This window comes from Quercus lobata, chromosome 5 (assembly GCF_001633185.2).
Source record: "Quercus lobata isolate SW786 chromosome 5, ValleyOak3.0 Primary Assembly, whole genome shotgun sequence".
NCBI classification, from domain to species: Eukaryota; Viridiplantae; Streptophyta; class Magnoliopsida; order Fagales; family Fagaceae; genus Quercus; species Quercus lobata.
In genome coordinates this window covers 55,851,505-55,871,365 of record NC_044908.1, presented here as the reverse complement: position 1 = coordinate 55,871,365, position 19,861 = coordinate 55,851,505, and the positions used below count along the sequence as shown (strand labels likewise).

General features: G+C 32.6%; 3 protein-coding genes across 8 annotated transcripts; 1 reads left to right on the top strand and 2 right to left on the bottom strand.

Annotated features, from left to right (window-relative positions):
- The first annotated feature begins 3,179 nt into the window (after positions 1–3,179).
- LOC115988570 (chaperonin CPN60-like 2, mitochondrial) lies at positions 3,180–6,633 on the top strand. The gene is made up of 7 exons (XM_031112139.1): positions 3,180–3,438; positions 3,792–3,860; positions 3,951–4,028; positions 4,404–4,509; positions 5,010–5,088; positions 5,935–6,018; positions 6,105–6,633. Exons 2-7 carry the CDS (start codon positions 3,840–3,842, stop codon positions 6,145–6,147), a joined length of 411 nt encoding a protein of 136 aa, XP_030967999.1. The 5' UTR covers positions 3,180–3,438; positions 3,792–3,839; the 3' UTR covers positions 6,148–6,633.
- An 846-nt stretch (positions 6,634–7,479) lies between these two features.
- Positions 7,480–13,851, bottom strand: LOC115991929 (sugar transport protein 4-like). Of its 6 annotated transcripts, none has more exons than XR_004092379.1 (12): positions 13,760–13,851; positions 13,530–13,590; positions 12,227–12,264; positions 12,050–12,115; positions 11,872–11,937; positions 11,216–11,269; positions 11,018–11,067; positions 10,787–10,869; positions 10,052–10,362; positions 8,645–9,675; positions 8,059–8,213; positions 7,480–7,824 (listed from the first exon to the last, which is right to left on the bottom strand). XR_004092379.1 is itself a non-coding variant. In XM_031115918.1 (11 exons), exons 3-10 carry the CDS (start codon positions 12,248–12,250, stop codon positions 8,656–8,658), a joined length of 1,674 nt encoding a protein of 557 aa, XP_030971778.1. In that variant the 5' UTR covers positions 12,251–12,264; positions 13,530–13,590; positions 13,760–13,851; the 3' UTR covers positions 7,864–8,230; positions 8,645–8,655. The 6 variants fall into 6 exon arrangements, 3 of the variants coding, with proteins under 3 accessions (XP_030971778.1, XP_030971777.1, XP_030971779.1); XR_004092380.1 differs by having other exon boundaries at positions 7,480–7,747; XR_004092381.1 differs by having other exon boundaries at positions 7,480–7,741.
- Positions 13,852–16,949: 3,098 nt separating this feature from the next.
- Positions 16,950–17,645, bottom strand: LOC115990724. Its single transcript, XM_031114521.1, has one exon. The coding sequence runs from the start codon at positions 17,643–17,645 to the stop codon at positions 16,950–16,952; it is 696 nt and encodes a 231-aa protein (XP_030970381.1).
- Positions 17,646–19,861: the final 2,216 nt, after the last annotated feature.

Sequence of the window (19,861 nt, the reverse complement as noted above, 5' to 3'; positions counted from 1 at the left end):
TCACATGTGACAGTTTTTTTCTCACATTTGGTGGTTTCCTTACTTTTTTTTATCACATTTGACAGTTCTATCCTCATATTGTGCAGTTCCAACATAACATGTAACAATTTTTTCTCACATTTGGTGGTTCCCTTACTTTTTTTCTCACATTTGACGATTTCATCCTCACATTGTGCGGTTCTAATATCACATATGACAGTTTTTTTGTTACATTGGGCAGTTTCCTTACTTTTTTCTCACACTTAACGGTTCCATCCTCATATTGTGCAGTTCCAACATCATATGTGACAGTTCCTTTTTCACATTTGGTAGTTCCCTTACTTTTTTTATCACATTTGGCGATTTCATTCTCACATTGTGTAGTTCCAACATCATATGTGACAATTTTTTTCTCACATTTGGTGGTTCATTTACTTTTTTTCTCACATTTGACAGTTTCATCCTTACATTGTGCAATTCCAACATCACATATGATAGTTCTTTTGTCATATTAGGTGGTTCCTTTACTTTTTTCTCACACTTGACGGTTTCATTCTTACATTGTGCAGTTCTAACATCGCATGTGACAATTCTTTTGTCACATTTGATGGTTCCCTTACTTTTTTCTTACATTTGACGGTTTCATCCTCACATTGTGTAGTTCCAATATCACATGTGACAGTTCTTTTGTCACATTTGTTGGTTCTCTTATTTTTTTTTCCCACATTTAACGGTTTCATCCTCACATTGTGCAGTTTCAACATCACATGTGCAATTCTTTTTTCACATTGGGTGGTTCCTTTACTGTTTTTTCACACTTAACGGTTCCATCTTCACATTTTGCAATTCTAACATCACATGTGATAGTTCTTTTCTCACATCTGACCATAATTTTACATTTAGGCTTATCACTAAGGTCACTTTTTTACTTACTAATAACCGCTAATCACAATAGTAATTTTTTATAAAGTTATTAAAAAATTTAGATCTAAAATCGAAAACCAAAAAAAAAAAAATCACCCCATGAAATTAGCCCAACCACAATAATTACTCTTGTTCACACAAAAATATCAGCTAGAATTATCTTGGTTTCTTCCACAAATATTTGAATATACCAATTAACTTCCTACGTATCTCCCTTGGTAGCTTTCATCACATTTAGGGGCATACCTCCCTATAAAATAACATAGTTGAGGTCATTTTCTTGATGTTTATATTTTTATTATTTACATATGATGGTGAACCAAAAATTAGACTATCTCCAATTCATCCATAGTGTCGTTCAAGACCAGAAAGGTCATCCGAGTGCAAAAGATCATCCAACATGGAGTCACCTGGACGACCGCCAAACACTTAGAAATTTTTGGAGTAAATCTATATCCAAAAGCTTATGATTCGGACCACGTTCTACTATTTTGAAGTACGAGCAAAATTCTTGTTCATCACTCTAACTTCTCACTAAGTTCTTAACTTCTAATGGCAATTGTAGAAGTTAAGTTTAAACCTTCTAACTTCCATCTGTGTTGAGGAAGTTACTAAACAAGTAATCACTCCAAAGCTCACTATAAAAGAACCCAGCCATATGAAATCAAAGTAAGTTTTTCACCACTTATAGAGTTGGAATTCCTGAGTTCAAGAGAGAAAACTAACTTAAGCATCAAAGAGTTCTTGACCAGTTCACTCTGGTCACCTTTGATCTTGTGCTTCTTTCTTTTCAAGCCTTCCAAGCAATCTCAAGCCCATTGAAGTCCGAAGTATTCAGCCTACTGATTTTCTATGCATCATCAATATATACTATAAAATCAAAGATGTATAACCTTATTTGCTCTATAATTGTTCTTATACAACATCTGTAACTTAATCACAGTTGTGTGTTTATTGTGGTGTCTAAGGTTGGAAATAGGGTGACTATACAATTAGCAAGTTATGCAAAAAATCCAATACAAAAATTGTTAACAATTTTAAAATTTTCAGTAAACACTTGAATTGAAACTACAGATCCAGTATGAAATAGTCATCAATCAAGGCTATTACACCAGGTTATATATATTTTAGGCATTTTCATTAGATCCACATGTGTGGAAGTGTCAAATGATTGTGTCTGACACGAGTATAACCACCCCAACTAAAGTGTCTATGCAATTTTGTTTCATAAAATTATTATTATATTTAGACCCATCTAAAACAAAATAAACATCCCAAAAAAATTCCACAATAACAAAAATTACCTATAAAAAACTAAAAACAATTAAGCACAATTGACCGATTTTACCAAAAATGAACAACCCAGTCCTTTTAAAAAAATTATCAAAATAATTTTGTCATTGAGAGTTTAGCATATCGACCACAATGATAAGTGTGAGCCTCATTTGAGTCAGTAGAGCCTCCACTAGCTAAGTTTAAGAGAGCCCTAATAGCAATGAAATGTTTTCGTTGTTGAAAACTTATCAGTGCCACAAAGCACTTATCTCTCTCTCTCTTTGGGTTTCGCAAAATTTATACAAACTCGTTATTCTAAAGCCATTTGGTATTTATTTCTATAAAATATTGGAACATGTAATTTGAACATAATTGGTTGTTAAAAGGTCAATTTTCATCTCTATACTTTGTTCGAATCTACATGATGGGAAGTTGGTATATTTTTTGTCGAGCAACTCTGATTCGAATCCTTCTCGCCTACAATTTTATTTTTTTGAATTTTCAATTTTTGGTCCATAAGCTGAAAAGCCCACAAGATCCTACGCCTAAGAAAAACCCTAGTTCATCCCAAATCTTCTTTCCTTCAATGTCAGTGATAACAGCCACCAATTTTCCTCTCTTTCTCTGCCCTTTTGTTCGAAGTCTCCACCGTTTCTTATTACTAAAATCTCAGTATGTCTCATCCTTATTCTTTAGTTTTCCATTTAGGTTTTTTGCCGTTTGGCTTTTGTATCGTTGAATTGTTATTAATCTTGTTTTGTTTTTGTTTTCCTATTGGTTTCGTAGGGTCAGGGACAGACACAAGTAGGGGCCCAGCCCCTTGGGCCCAATTTTTTTTTTAAGTAGGTTAATTTTCAATAAAAAAGGACTTGGGCCACCTTACAAAAAACTTGGGCCCCCTTTGAAATTGGAAACCATTAACCCACCCGGCCAGCCCACATGTTAAAAAAAAAAAAAAAAAAAAAAAAAAGGAGTTTAGTCCAAAAATGTAAACCCAGCAATCCGACCGTAGACTCCAGTCTCCTCTCCAAAGTCCAAACGGAAAAACAAAAGAAAAAAAGAAAAGAAAACCTAAGAAAAAATGCTACTGCCCACGACGCCGCCACCACGCGAGGGCGGCGAGACCCATCTCGCAAACCCACGCGACACCCACACCCACCACGCGACACCCATCTCGCCGTGACGCTGCTGCTGGCTTTGATCTTAAAAGCAATGCCAGACTTCTATCAAATGATACCTTTTTAAATATTTTATGAACAGGTATTAACTTGTAACTCAGTTTGATGAGCGCCTATACATATTTAAGGTCTGGTATTACTTCAATTGTAATTTAATTTCTTCATTATCAAGATGTTTTGACATTAATTCTGCTTGTTGTAGTGTCAACTTTCATAATTTAAAAGTGCAATTTCATGTGTTTAGGTTTGTGCAATCAAAGCTCCTAGTTTTGGGGAAAATAGAAGAGCAAACTTAGATGATCTTGCCATCTTAATTTATATTTATATATATATATATATACACACACACACACACACTTATAATATGCAGAGTTTTTTTTTCTTTTCTTTTCTCTTTTATATTTTTCTTTTTATGCTAAGACCTTTATTGTACAGGTTATCACTGAAGACCATGGTTTAACCCTTGACAAAGTTCAATTTGAAATGCTTGGGACTGCAAAAAAGGTTTATGTTTTTGTGCAGAGTGTGCTATGGTGCTATATTTGAATTTCTTTGGGACACAACTAACTTCAAAAAAGTAAAATAAAATAACAGGTGTCTGTCCTTCTTAATGACACAATAATTCTACATGGGGGTGGGGATAAGAAGCTGATTGAAGAAAGATGTGCAGAGGTATGCGTTTGGCTTTTCTCTTTAATTCCTTATTTATTTTCAAAATTTTTATTCAGTGTGCTATTCATTTGGATGAATTGTTTGCCAATTTTTTGATCAATAATTTTGACACATTAGAAATGCACTTAGTGCTACATGCATGGGTGAAATCACAATTCTGATGACCTCCCTATAGTGGTATAAAGCTCTTACCTTTATTTTTTTTGGTTGTCCCATTGACTTTTTAGTTTTTATTTTTAATACTCAAATTCAACTCAACTTTACTCACAAAACTTCATTTTCAAAGGTTTTATTTATTGAATTTCCTCAGCCAGCATCTACCTTGGTGTTTATTTGTAGTTAAATACTGACAGTGAGCATTTTGATTTGCTTTAGGCACCTGCATTCACAATAGCCTCCAATGCTGGTTTTGATGGTGCACTGGTTATTGGCAAATTGTTGGAACAAGATAATCATAATTTGGGTTTTGATGCTGCTAAAGGTTAGTTCTTTTATTTGCTACAAGAATTACCATCGTAGCCAACTTTACAATTTCGCATCCCTTTTCTTATTTCTGGGATTCAATTCTTCTCTTATTGGCGCTCGGGCTCCTATCTCGGGGATTTTTGGTCTATAGTAAAGCAAAATATTGTAGGAAATTTCATGTTGTCTGAGTTGGGGCCTTTTCTGTCCAATAAAAAGAACATGGAAATGTCTGTGTCCAGACCCTGTAGGAATGGGGAGTGTCCACAAAGCCTTGTGCATTGTATGAAAGTTGAATTATTGAGAATGGAAAACTTTCCAACATGTTTATATTGAGAATTCTTATGAAAGTTGAATTATCCAATTTATTGCACGTGGATCTTGTTTCTCTTTCTTTTCTTTTCTAGTTTTTCTATATTTGTCTCAACACCTGGACTAATATCAAGTGATGATTGTTTAAAGCTGTTTATTTAATACTTTCCTGGACATTTATTTAATAATAGTTTTTGTGCAAAACAGGTGTATATGTTGACATGGTGGAGGAGAGAATCATAGATCCTCTCAAAGTGGTTAGAACGGCTTTAGTCAACATTGCCAGGTAAAGATCATAGTTGGTTAAATGTAGAATCAATTGGAAAAAAGAATTATCTTTTCTTGTTTCTAAGATCTAATCATATTAGCTTCTGCCCCTCTCTTTGCATCTGCATTTTTTTAATAAGTGAAGGATAGAAGTTAAATAAGTAATGACTAATGAACAATGTATGCAACTAAAAACATACATACAGATTTATATCAATTGTTTTATGATTTTTTTTTTCTATTTGTTAGTTGCATTTTGAGTTTTTTGTTTTTGTCTTTGTCTTTGTGCTAAACAAAGCCCAGAGTTTGACCTTTGTATTGGTGGAAAATTATTTGTTGCATCCCTAACCTGCTTTTCTTTTCTAGATGTTATCTTTGGTGTGCCTAGGTAGTCAAATTTGCATCCATTTTAGTCTAACCTGATGCAGCATTGTCTTCTGTTTGAGGATCTGACCAAAGTATGCCATTCCATACTGTTTTTATGAGGGTCAATGTAATCGTGTAATATGTCTCTTATTTCAGTTGAAGATATTTTATTAGTAAAGAAGTTGCATTATCAAATGCTAGGGACCAGGATCTGAATGGTGGCTATGGCAGTTATTTTAGCAGGTTTTTCTGTGGTTGAAAATCAAGCAAGGGACATGTGCATTATGTGAAATTAATCTTCTCAAGATGAATTTAATGGTGTGGGCTGTGTGGTTGGGTGTTCCATGTCATTTTTTTTTCTTTTGCTTACGACATGCCAATACATCACCTTAGCATGGAAGAGCATTATGTACTTGGTTATATGTAGGTTTGAGCTATCTGTGCTTGTATGATTGAGAACTAACCTTCTTTCTTGTGAATGTTTTGTCATTGATGGAAGGATTTGCTACTCTTCACCTCTGAATCTATCAAAAGGGCCGCTTTGCAAGCTATCAGCAATGACCAAGTTTCTGTTCCCAGTCTTGTAATAGCTGTATTTACTTATGATCTTTGGCTGGATCACTATGAGTGCTATTGTCAGCTGTTTGAAGATGTCCATGCTACTTGCAGAAGGACAACTCTGCTGTTGGTTGGCTTCTCTGCTGGTAGGTGACAAATGCAATTTCAAAGTGAACATTGAGCTGGAGCTTGGATTTGCCCAGAGTCTGCACATTATCAAGGTGCCTGAATTGATGGAGTGCTTGTTGATCAACACCACCGTTTGGCTAGGCCACTGGTGAACTCGTGAGAACGAGGCTGCCCCAGAACTCTCAACTGGTTAAGCTTGTTTGCTGCCAAACTGATTTGTGGGGTGGATAGAAGAGTCCTGCCGATCACTGAGCCTCTACTATGAGATTCAATGTTTTGTGAATAGCAAATTAAATCTTCAAAATATTGTCAATATTCTTACCTTACAATTAACAAAAAAAGAAAAAAAAATCTATATAATTTCAAGATCGCATTTGAATATATAATTTAGTTTTTTTCCAATCTCTTTTTCACGGTGAATAATGATTCAAGTCATTTGACTAAATTTGGTTAGCTTTGTCAATTGAGAGTCAGGGTAAAGGTGTGGGTCTCCAATTCAACTGCTCCTGCCATCTACAATTCTTGGCATATTTTGGATGGATTTGTCTTTTGCAATATCCTGATTTGCTTGATTTGAGGTCTAATTAAGCGAATTATTGTGCACCACTGATGCTTTTAATGCTTCACTTGCTTTCAATTTTGGCCGTGTCTCTCATCAATCTAAGATCCACAGGATATCTATAAGCCGAATGTTATAAAAAGAGCTCAATATTGGAATGAGTGGGCACCGGAAACGTGGGTTGATGCAGATTATCTTTTAGGAATATTAAAAGATGAACATTTCTGGTGTGATAGGAAGTATTTAGGGAGTAGATGGAATAATAAGTTAGAAGGTTGCAAAATCTTATTGACTGACTACTAAGAAGTTTCAAAATTTTGGACACTAGGAATCAAACGGACGCCTAAGCCAAACATCTATCTGCTTCTTTTCTTTTTCTTCTTTGGGGTGGTGAAGCCAACCAAACATCTATTTACTTAAAAGAAAAAAGCCATGGCCAAAATGTCATATAGTCTGCCAAGCAGATTGTCCAAACTCAACATCTCCAAACAATTGATAGTTCCGAATGCATGCACTAGCTATTATCTCATCATTCAGCATTACTTCACATAACAAATACAGTGCTGGAAACTTTTTTTTTGGGTAAAGCAACAAAAGTACTGGAAACTAGTTGGTAGGGGCAGAAGCAACAAATACATGTTAAAATGCACAATTTTGTGTTAATGACAAGAAGATTCCTGATTCTATTTTCCAAGCGGTGATTGCAGATTCCTGGTATTGACAATACACATTGTCTTTCAATGGTACACTAGTGGAGATCACCATTCCATGGTGAGGTGTAATAGAACCAGTACAAAATATATGAGAACAAATTTTTATTCTTACCCCAAAAATGAATCTCACAGCACCACAAATATCTTGTATATAATCATTATCCAGAGAATTATATAATAAACAACAATATTTACAGGTAAAGCTTTTTCAGAAGCTGAGTATTGTCATGTAAAAGCCCCTTTGGCATCACTTGTGTCTCTATGATTATGCGGGTTGTCGGTCCCCCCCAACCATTCCTCCAGTTTGGCTTCTTTATCAGCCTTGAAATCATCAAAGTTTTCTGAAACTAAAACTAAATTTTTACTCGGTAAGCTGACATCATTTTGTTCTTCTTGTAGTGGATCGTCTTCAAACAACATAAATTGATATCTAAAAACATGCAGTGCAACTCATGAAATTCAATCTCCCTTTCAATTAAAAATAAAATTCACTAAATTGCAGCATTTTCCAAAAAATTCAGTTATCAAATTATCAAAATTCACTAAATTGCAGCATTGTCTAACCAGACAATGGCCTCTTATCTCTTTTGCAACACTACTAAGGCTAGTGTTGTAGGATTACATTGTAAGGTATGCTAACAAAAGAAATAAAACTGAAACCAACCTCAAGGGCACAAATTCTGTCCAAATTCAGTAGGCCTACAAGATCAACAAAATTACATTCCATTGTCACTTTCAGAAAACTCATATTTTGGCAGAATTGAGGAGCTATTCTCATCACATTTGCAGCTGTACAGAGGGGACTAAATGCTTCTCCACCTGGACACAAAATGCAGCTAGAACTTAAATTTTATTGTTATGTATCAAGAAACCAAACCCCACCAAAGTGGACTTCTCAGATTCCATGCATTGAATTAGGAAACATGCAATTAATCCACGTTAATTTAATTTCCTTACACATTTGACCGAATTCAAAGGGACTCTCACTAATTTACCAAACGTTTATGGAAAATACTTACTGTACAAATTTGAGACCTCATCGGACTTGCATGAAGAAATAAATTGACTATAATATTAATACATATGCTCATCCAAATTACCAAAGTTGTGAATTAAGAACATAGTTATACTCTCAAAAAAAAAAAAAATAGCAATACTGTTTCTATAAAAGAGTCTTTTTGATAATCATAAAAGAGAGTCTTATAATATTAGAACCAAACTATTTACACAGAAGAGACAGAAATACATACATAGCAAGGCTTCATCGGATGCACTTCTTCCAAATTCGGTGTTGTCCCCATGCTTTCACATTCATTTCTTCTTCACTTATGTCTCTCGTTTCTGGAACTAAAAGAGAAATGAATGTTTCCATCACTACAGCATACAAGCCGAAAATGAGAACAATGTATTCCTTGCAGACGCATACAACAGGCGTTGATATGTAGGCCATTAAGCTCACGAACGACATGGAAACTGTCATTGTCAAAGCGGATCCCATCCCTTTAGCTCTCTGGGGTAAAGGAACGCTAAACCATCCTCGTGTTCCACTGATCACTGCGTATCCACACACATAGAAAAACATGGCCATAGAAATAGCAACAGCAACATCCACCCCAAAGTACATCACATCATAATTACTCAGTCGAAGTAGACCAAATATTATAAACAATGTGAAGATCATCACTAATGAAGAAGAACGCAGCATTACCCGTCGTTTGTATCGATCTACTAGCATACCACCCAAAATTGCCATAATGAAGTACGTGCACCCAACTCCCATTGATGAAATAAAAGAAGTAGAGGCAGACACACCGATAGAAGTTAAAAATATAGGAGTGACGAAGTTTATGGCAAACATTCCCGTCATTTGCATGAACACCTCTCGTACACATGCAATGAATAGATATGGCATATATTGGAGTCTAAAGGGATGAAACAAAGAACTATAAACTTTCTCACTCTTTGCTACCAAATTGTCAAACTCAGCAACTATTAGTCTACCTCTAGTCTTTTTAAAAGCATTTTTAGCTCTTTCAATGTCTTTCATCTCCAAAAAATAATGTGGGCTTTCAGGAGTAGTAGCAGATAGCATCAAGGATGCAAGAGCTAAGACTCCTGAAAGTCCAAAAGACCACCTCCACCCCGACTTGTTCATAGCCACTAAAAAACTTACGGTTGATGCCACCACAAATCCCCCAAAATTAAAACCATGGTCAAATTTAGAACCTAAGAAGTCTGCATACTCAGCTGGAGTAGATTCTGAAATATAGATGGGAAGAACCTACAATAGAATGTAATAGTTTACATACATCAAACATGAGAAAAAGAAGCAAAAATTTTCAGTAAGGAAAATAGTATTTTCTAGGGTGCTTATATATAGATGAAGAGTATTTAAAGATGCTAGAGAACTATTTACATTCAAAAAAAAAAAATATAGATGCTAGTATTAGAAACTCATATAGCTTTTCTAAAACATGATGTACTAGCACGAAACATAATGATTATAAACATTAATGTAGATTAACAAAACATTCATGTGCTTGATATTTCTATTCTAGTTATAAATCACAATGCATCACATTGTCAACCTTCATGAAAATATCATTTTCTTATAATCCTACAGAAACATTATTTACTTCTGAAGTAAGAATTAATACCTGTAGAATGCATCCTACTCCAAAACCACAGATGATCCGGCCAATGAATAGTGTAGGAAGGTTCTTTATTGTCAAGAGAATGGATCCCAGCAACACGAGTCCAAAGCCAATCCAGACTACTACCCTTCTACCAAATAACTTCGAACATACAAATGAAGGCAGTATTGATACAGTAGTAGCCAAGTAGAGGCATGCAACGAAACTATTGAGTTTATTGTCATAAAACGAACAATAGTTCGTGGTTTTTGTAAATTCCATTTTTCGGTAGACACCAAAAAGTTTGAGTGATTCCTTCATGCCAAGAACACCTCCTAGAATAAAAATGGCAAATATTAAACCCATATTCCTAATATATACACACACACACACTTCATTTCTATTGGTGAAATAGGAAATGCAAGCCAAAAAGTTTAGTATTAAAGCAAACAACCACAAGATTGAGTTTTCTGGGGTTATATATTGTTAAAGTTGTTGAGTAATTGAGTGATGAAGAAAAGCATGACAATAATTTTAACATGGTTTGGCCTAAAGTCCCAAGTCCACATGTGAAAATCCTTGGAAGGCTACGTATTTTTAATTGAGCTCGTCAATGACTCAACGTTTACGTATATATTTATTGAGGCTGATAGCTAGCAAATTCAATATAAAATATTGATTTTTTAGAATATTGATGATATGGCACTAGCTTATATGTGTGTCTATATATATATATATATATATATTTTTAAAACATACCTCCAATTTGTAGACAATATCCAGCTACCATCCCTCCAATAAATGAAATTGCAAACAGTTGGACCTTGATCAAGAATTGCGACCTATTCATAATAACATAAATGAGATTTAAAAAAAAATATATATATCATTCATATGATTACATGGTTTCTCTATGATATTACTAATTGCACTTGAATGGAAAATAGGTATTAAAGAAAAAAGAAGAACAAAATGATTTCGTGAGAATACCTATCATTGCCAAACAATAATGGCCTGGATGTAGCTGGTGGGGCACTATCCTACAAATAACAATGAAGTTGGAAAAAAAGAATTATATAAAAATAACTTGATTATTATATATTTAAGAGTGAATTTATACGACACACACATGAAAAAGTGAAAAAGCCAATTACATAAGATAATTATCAAGTTTAGAGGTTATGATACCTGTGATTGGGTGCTATCACCATCATGAGGGACCGGATTAATTTCGGATTCACCCTACACAAAACAATTTATTTAAGTAAGAATAAAGGGTTGTAAATTACAACAAAATCATAATAATAATAATAATAATAATAATAATAATAATAATAATAATAATAATAGTAAACTATCACAAGATTTAGCCTTCAAAATATGTTGCAGTTATGTACGCTAATGTAAAGCTTTTCTTTCTTCGGTTTGCTTTTAGAATAATTTCAAATCTTTGTGATCCATATATCTGTAAGTTGATGTGCCAAATTTTGTTCTTGGTTGTGTGGTTTGACTTTTGTGTACATGGTTATTCATGAAAAAAAAATATGCCTTGAAGATTTACTAAATTGTGAGAATATAATATGATTTTGATTTCTCTTTACAGTTTGTTCTTAAAAGTTGAGCAGATATATATTAACGACCAGTGTTATTACCAAAGAGCTCAACGCCAAGCAAAGCAAGGCTCTAATATATATATATATATATATATATATTTTTCTATTTTCTTTTCTTTCCATTAGACCCCAAAAACTCAATGAAATCATATGCTCAAAGCAAGTCCTCACACTTTCATACACTTAACAAAAACATGTGCTAAATTTAGCAAAAGAGAATATGAAATATACCTGTTGAACTGAGATTTCTTCTATTGGTAAATCTGGAACTGTGCTACTTGGTAGGGGAGCAGCTGCCTATAAATTACATGGGAAAAAAAAGTGAAAAGAAATGGCAAAACAAAAACAAATATAAGAGTAAAATCCCAATAAAAGAGGAAATGAGAGGACAAGAGGAATTGAAATATACTTGTTGAACTGAGATATCTTCCATTGGTAAATCTGGAACTGTGCTACCTGGTGGGGGAGCTGCTGCCTACAAATTACGCTATGTAAGTTAGGGAAAAAAGTGAAAAGAAATGGCAAAACAAAAACAAATATAAGAGTAAAATCACAATGAAAGAGGAAAAGAGGAGATGAAACATACCTGTTGAACTGAGATATCTTCCATTGATAAATTTGAAACCGTGCAACCATAGAGGAAAAAGTGAAAAAAAATGGCAAAACAATATATATATATATATATATATATGAGTAAAATCAATATCAAGTTATAAATTATAAACCAAACCAATACAATCTATGTGCACTACAACAAATCTGACTTTTTTCAAGGGTCAAAACCCTGGAAAAAGGTATTAAGAAACCTTGAGAAAAAATTTTTTAGGAGTGCAATTGACTCTTGATATCCTTCGAAACTTATACCGTCGAAAATGAAATTTTGAAGGCCTTCGTGGCCCTCAAAACAAGTGCTCTATCTTATTTTGAGGGTCAAGAGACCCTTAAATAACCTCTTACCAAGGTTTAAAAGATTTATATTTGCAACCCTACGTCAGCATTATTTCATTTCGTTAAACTTTCACAACAATTTTCATTGTTTCCTCTGCATTTTACCATGGATTGAGGATTTTGACATTATTAGTTGGTGGAGAGCCTTGAGCTCAAAATATCCAATCCTCTCTAAGGTGGCTGGTGACCTATTGGCAATCCCCATTTCAATTGTCACTTCGTATGACGCATATCATACAACAGCAAGGCAGATTGATTGGACTCTTATGTCCTCAGGGCATGATATTATGGGAGCTTTGATTTGTACTCGGAGTTGGAATCAAAGCAACTCATATGAAGATGAAGATGAAGATTAAAAGGGTATGAAAAGCAAAAATCTTTCAGTTCTTTTTGTGCCTGTGAAGGCAATGCCACAGAATTATTGGAAAAGGCAGCAACTGTCTTGGTCTGACCATCTATAACATTATATGGACTCTTTACAATATTCAAACGATTACCAACTCATGATAGCAACAAAAGAACGAGCAGAACTCATTTTATTTAAGTTTTATCTTGAACATAATATCATGTAAAACACAATGCACACATTCAATTTTCCTCATTATGAATATGGTGTATCATTGACATACCCCAGGCCCAGCCCAAATCTACAGGTGTACCATTTAGGGTATGTATCAGAACTCACTCATTACAACCAATCTGGATTCTGGGAACCTAGCTAGCAGAGTGAACGAATAGCTTACTGTGCCCATGGCTTCAAACCCAAAAACTCACAATATCAAAGTTAAAACTAGGAACAAAAAAAGCAAAAAAAGAAAAGAAAAGAAAAGAAAAAGCTTTTAATCACAGGGCTAGTTCATGCTTTCTTAACATGAAAGTATAGATCATTCAAAATTAAAAATTAAAAAAAAAAAAAAAAAAATCAAAATCTCTAAAATTACCTTTGAGAGAGAACAGCAAAGAGGGAACAACGAAAGTATTGATCCAATCAAACTTTCAGAACTGAAAAGAAAAGCTTTTGTTATAGACGAACATTCAGACTTGGAAAAAAAAAAAATCAATCACAATTTTCATTATGAAATTAGGAACCCTAGAACTACACAAGAATGAGAGACAATAGAATTAGGGAATGGAGAAGAAACAAAAAATGACAATGAGAGAGAGAGCTTACCGATTTGTGGAGGTTGAGGGCGTGAGGAGAGGAGAGAAAGAACGTGAAAAAAAAAAAACTGGGTATTTGGGTTTGTTTACGGGTTCCCAAAAAACTGGTCCTTTTTACATTTAATAATAATAAAATTAAATAAATTAAATTAAAAAAAAATTTGGGTACTTAAAAAAAAAAAAAAAGTGTGGGCCTAAATGTTAAAAGTGTGGGCTTAAAAAAATTTCAGTTGGCGCTTAATAGTTCATGGAGAAAGTGATATCGAGGTGATGTAGAATGTAGACTAAACGTGTGGGCCTTTATTTTTATTTTTATTTTAAATGAAGGAAATGTGTGGACTAATCACTAAAATGATAAACTTGATAAGTTTGTCATTTATTAACACTAGTAGTTAATCTATACGATGCATAGGATAGTTTTTTAAAAGCATATATATTTACTTTGCTTAGAGAAATAATCACTTGAAACAAATAAGAATTCACCTCTACTTACTATGCTCAAAACATAAAGTATAATTTTATTTGAAATGTAATCAAACATTAAAGGAAACTAAACAATTGTATATCAATTATTGCAAAATATCTAGATGAACAAAAAATATATAATAAATGAATGCTTAGGCAAATATTCCATTTAATATTTTTTGTTTATTCATCTTTTGACTTATTTAAAAAATATATTCCTTATACTTTGTAATCTAGAATAGTAGATGACACTTATTCTACATGAGCACAATATAAAGGAAGAAACTTATAACGAACTTAAGGGATAATAATTTAATGATTTAACTATTTTTAGAGATAATTTTATAACTAAATTCATACAAATAAGTTATAAACACTCCCTCTCTCGAAAACTTTAAAAACTACTATTCAAGCATAAGTAAATAAAGATATAACTACCAAAATAGCTTTCACATAAATATTTTGAAATTCCCAAGGTCTCTATACACAAGGACAAAACAAATATCTAGTGTACAACTCCTAATCTCCACTTGAAAATATTATCTGCAAAATAAGAGAATTCATACCTAAAAAATAATTCATTTAGAAGGAAATAAAAAGAATCAATATAAATTTTCTATGGTTAATGGAGGCTTGCAATTAGTATGCACTTTCCTCCCTTTTCCACTCATCTGAAATAATGGGAAGAATACTTTACATAAATCCATGAACTACTTATACTCAGGAGATAAAGCAATTATAAAAGATATCATTTATTTCAACAACAACAACAACAACAACAACAACAACAAAAAGGAAGAAGTAGAAGAAGAAGAATAATCATAATGAATCAAAAAGCAAGCAAAATGGATGGCTTAGGGATGATGATCCAATATGTTTTGAAAATATTGAACATCAATGCAAGAACCTATTTGTGACTTTCATTAAACATTACATCTATCATAAATTCTATCCAACACATGCTAGAAACTTTTAATTCAAAAACTGTTCACAACTAAAGAAAATCAAATATGACTACAAACGATGTGAAAAAAAATTTAAAACTTTATTAGCAAAATATATTAAAAAACAAACATAGACCAAATACAATAGAAACTAATAAGGAACTTCATTAGCACAACTTTCCAATCAAAGAAAGACTTTATTTGATTGGTCTAGGTGTTGGGTTTTCTTGGATTATTCTACTATCTTGGAGTTTATTTCTTCTCTTAGTATTGCATTTTAAGTATGTGCAAACTAATTATTACCCAATTTTTTTTGTCTATGATCCATAATAAATAAATGTTTTCCTATATTGTATTGGAGACGAGAAAATAATAGAACATATTGAAAGAGATTTTTATTGAACATTCCATACAATTTCATGTTTGAGAGTTTAGTAGAAGGAAAGGAATGAAATAGTTAGAAATGAATTGTCATTCCATTCTACTCACCCTTAATAATTCTTCTCAAAAGTAAAAAGAAATATCCATTTCTATATGAAATTAAGGTAAAATATTGATTTTGTCTTTATTTTGAGGGGAAAAAAACCTAAAGCAAGTGATAGTAAAATCAAATATTTTTTCTTTCTATTTTATTTTTATAAACTCCAAGGAATTATTGGAAAAATATAAAATTTATCATTAAGTTCCATGTCTTTCTTTTACAATTTACGCATTTCATTCCATATAATTCTTTTATAAACCCTCAAATGTAGTGTCAAGTTTAATACTCATTTCCACACTATAAAAAGCCAGTCTATACTAAAAAACCCCGCTCTAGGTCACTTGTACTGGCGCTTTTGAAAGCGCTGCAACATATATGGTCTATAGTGGCACTTTAAATCATGTATCTATTGCTAGTGCTTTTAGGAGCTATAATGGCGTTTTTGAAGCACTGGAATAGCCTGTATTTTTGTAGTGCCACCCTCTTTTTTCCCCCTTTAATAATTCGATATTTATAATGGGAGAGTGGAATTTGATGTTGGCCTTTTCTATTGGAAATACTAGAAGACATCAATTAAGCTATAAGACTCTTGACAAACTCATTTTCACACTTAAATAAGCCTATATTCCATACTATCATTTAGAGATTAGAGTGGTTTGTCCCATAGAAGAAAGTAAGAGCATGAGAGAGGAAAAAAAAAAAAAAAAACCTAACAGTGTTGCTTGTGCTATTAATTTCTTTAAATTTTTTCATGGCATCTAAAAATTTGCCCTTAAACCTTAAATAGTTTTAGGAAAATTATTCTCATACACTCATTAATGTACATTATGATCACACAACGTTCATTATTTCACATGCTATGTACACAATTTCTATTTATCTTTATTTTAAAATGAAAATGGATGATGGATGATGTAGAATAGAGAATATGTAAGAATAAATACCCATATTTATGGCTTATTGGTGTTCAAGTATATTTCTAGCATGTGTTGGTTAAATCTACAAGTCTCTTAGCATAAGCAAAAAATATTTTAAAATTCAGTAAAGTTAGGACATGTACAACAACAACAAAAGGCAGAAAATTTTTATATAGAGCGAGATATTTCTACATGCAAAAGTCCGAATCGATGTTTACGCTAACCATTCAAAAAAAAAAAAAAGGAAAAAAAAAGTGAAAGACAAGTAAAGAGAAAGGAAAAAGACACAAACAACAACATTACAAAAACGCAGCAAGCTGTGTTCTCCTACCATAATTAATATCTACATTCATATTTGAAAGTTTTATTTTTTTGAAACTTTGGCTGAAGTTTCTAGCTAGTGGATTGAAGTCGAATTTCTCTGTTAAACCTCTGAATAAACTCATCTACTCTTCTGTTCAGTTCCTCATCCGACATAGTTGAAAACTCATTTTCTTCATTCTTTTCAGTCTCTGAACTCCTTATAATAATGTTCTTGCTCTCGTCTATCACCACCCTTTTGGCTTGCTCCGACTTACTTCCACAATAAGTTTTTGCTTTAATCTTTTCTCGTAAATCTTCACTAGGCTTTTTGGAATCACTTTTGATAACAACTTGCAAGTTTCTTTCAGGGAAAACTTGTACTTCTTGAACTATTACTTCTCTCATTTCTTGAAAACTGTCGACCTTTTGCTTAGGAGTGCTTTGCTTAACAATTTTTTGGTATTGTGGAACGAAGGATGGAACATTTTTCACTTGGGTACGCATCACGTACTCTTGGTATAGGTCTTGTTTCCCTTTGGATGAGGAATAGGCTCCATAGTCAACGGCAATGATGAGTATGAAAGTGTTGGAAAGGAAAAACCAAAACTTGGTGTTGTAAAAGAGAGTGGAAGGAGACAAGTTGAAGATATATAAGACGGAAATGTAAATAAAAATGGAGAAAATAGAGGCATAGATAGACAAACCCTGGGCATTTTGAGGATAATCTTTGGAAGATTTGTACGGTTTGATTGAATCTTCCACTAGATTTGGTGGTGTTTTGGCCATGTTTAGAAGAAAAGGAAGAGGTTAAGACTAGAGGGTTTGTGGGGTAAGTGGGGCTTAAAAGTTAGAGCTCTCTTGCTAAGGGAATTTTTTGGTATATAAATTTAAAGTTGGAGGAAGTACGAAGAAGAAATATATAGGGGTGACTAGGGTGCCTAATAATTGAATCACTTCAATTACAAATATCCCCTCTTCTAAACTCCGAATTTACTACCATGTCCTCACCAACTTAGTTTATGTTTTGGTTTTGATAATGGCTATTCGCAGAAAAATTTTGGCTATTTCAGTAGCTTCTCAACAAAAATATTGTAATTTTCAAGTGGATTTGATCAATTAATTAAATTGGTAAAAAAATTTCTGGTTGAATAAAAGAATTTGATTAAATTCAAATCTTATGTACATCTACATTAAAAAGAAATCAATTAATGTCCTAATTTGATAGTAAAATCAATTATCACATAACCAGCATTATATTTTTAAAATTATATCAAATCTAATTATATTAGAGAAAAATATTTTTTTACACTTGTTTATATCTATTATATCATATCAATAATTTACAATTAATACATAAATATTTACATTTTAACACAAAAGTGAATAAAAAAGCAAATATAATAAAATGAGTATAAGAATATAAAAGCCTAAATATTACACGGAAGATTGGTAACCGCCAAAAGAATTGTGGTAATAGCTTGTCTATGGAACCAGAGTGGTTGTAATTGACAGCTAAATAAGCCAAATCTTAAAGTAAGTCATATAAAAATAAAATATTCTAACCATCAGTGGACCTAATTTTTTATTTTTTTTTTTTTTTTTACCTTTGAGCTACAGTGCACAAAAGATAGTTGTGCACCGTAGTTGAGAAGCCAAATTTTTTAGCTATAGCTCTACTGCTGTAGCTCTAATTTTAAGTATAGTTATTTAGCACCATTATTACTAATGCTCTAAGTTCCCACTCTTTTTATTTTTAAAGTAAAAAAAAAAAATTAGAAACAGAAAAATTAAAATCTCATAACATTTTTTAAAAAAGAAATCTTAATACCACAATTCCATGTATCATATTGGGAGATGGTGGAGAAAAAAAAAATGGCGGTTATATGTGAAATTAATAAGTAGTCATTCACAATTAGATATATCAAAAGTTGTGACAAAAAAAAAATTGGTTCTTAAAACAGTTGCAATTTTTAAAATCTTATTTCAATGTGTTGTATGTTTGATTACAATTTTAAGTTTATTTTTACTTATGGTGAGTTGTTTGTTGTGTCATAATGTACCTCTGGTTGTTAGTTAGATTCAATCATATGTAGTTGTAGTAAAAAAGGTGTTATTTTCCCAATGACAATTAAGTTCAATTATATGACCTTAGTCATATGGTAGAATGTAATTAGAGAATTTAGATACAATATCTAAGGAGTCTATATAAGTTTTGTACAAATTTTAAAAGAGAATATAAGATACAATACTTAAGGAACTCTTGGTCTTGAAGTATCATACCTCAATGCAATTGGTGCTCTAATGTATCTTGAAAATGACACAAAATTTGACAGTTTTTTAATTCAACCTGCTAGCAACATATAGTTTTGTATCAACTCGAAGATGTTGGAATAGGGTCAAGCATGTATTATGATTGGGATGAAATTATTTTATCCACATGAACCAAATCCATAGTTGAATGTGTTGACGCAAGTTATCTTTCTAATTCACACAATGGTCAATCACAAGCATGATAATTTTTCACTTGTGACAACATTGCTATTTCATATAGATGTCAAGCAAACAAATTAATATCAGCTACTTCCTCAATCACTCAAAAATTATGGCAATTCATGAAGCAAGTCGTAAGTGCGTTTGGTTTAGATTGGTAATTATACATGTTTGATAAAATTGTGGATTATCCTTAATCAAAGATAGCCCAACAATAGTATACAAAGACAATCTTTCTTGTATCACTCATATTAGAGGGAGCTATATAAAATGTAAACAAAACCAAAAATATTTCTCCAAATATTTTTATGCACACAAGCTCCATAAGAGATAATATTTATGTCAACAAGATAGAATCAATTGACAATTTAGCATATCTATTTACTAAGTCATTATTGATGCAACATTTAAGAAATAGTAGAATTGGCATGCGACTTAAGAATCTTTGCATCACATAAAATTAAGACCCCGCGTACTCATTAGGGAGAGTACATTTTTAGAAGAATATGTGC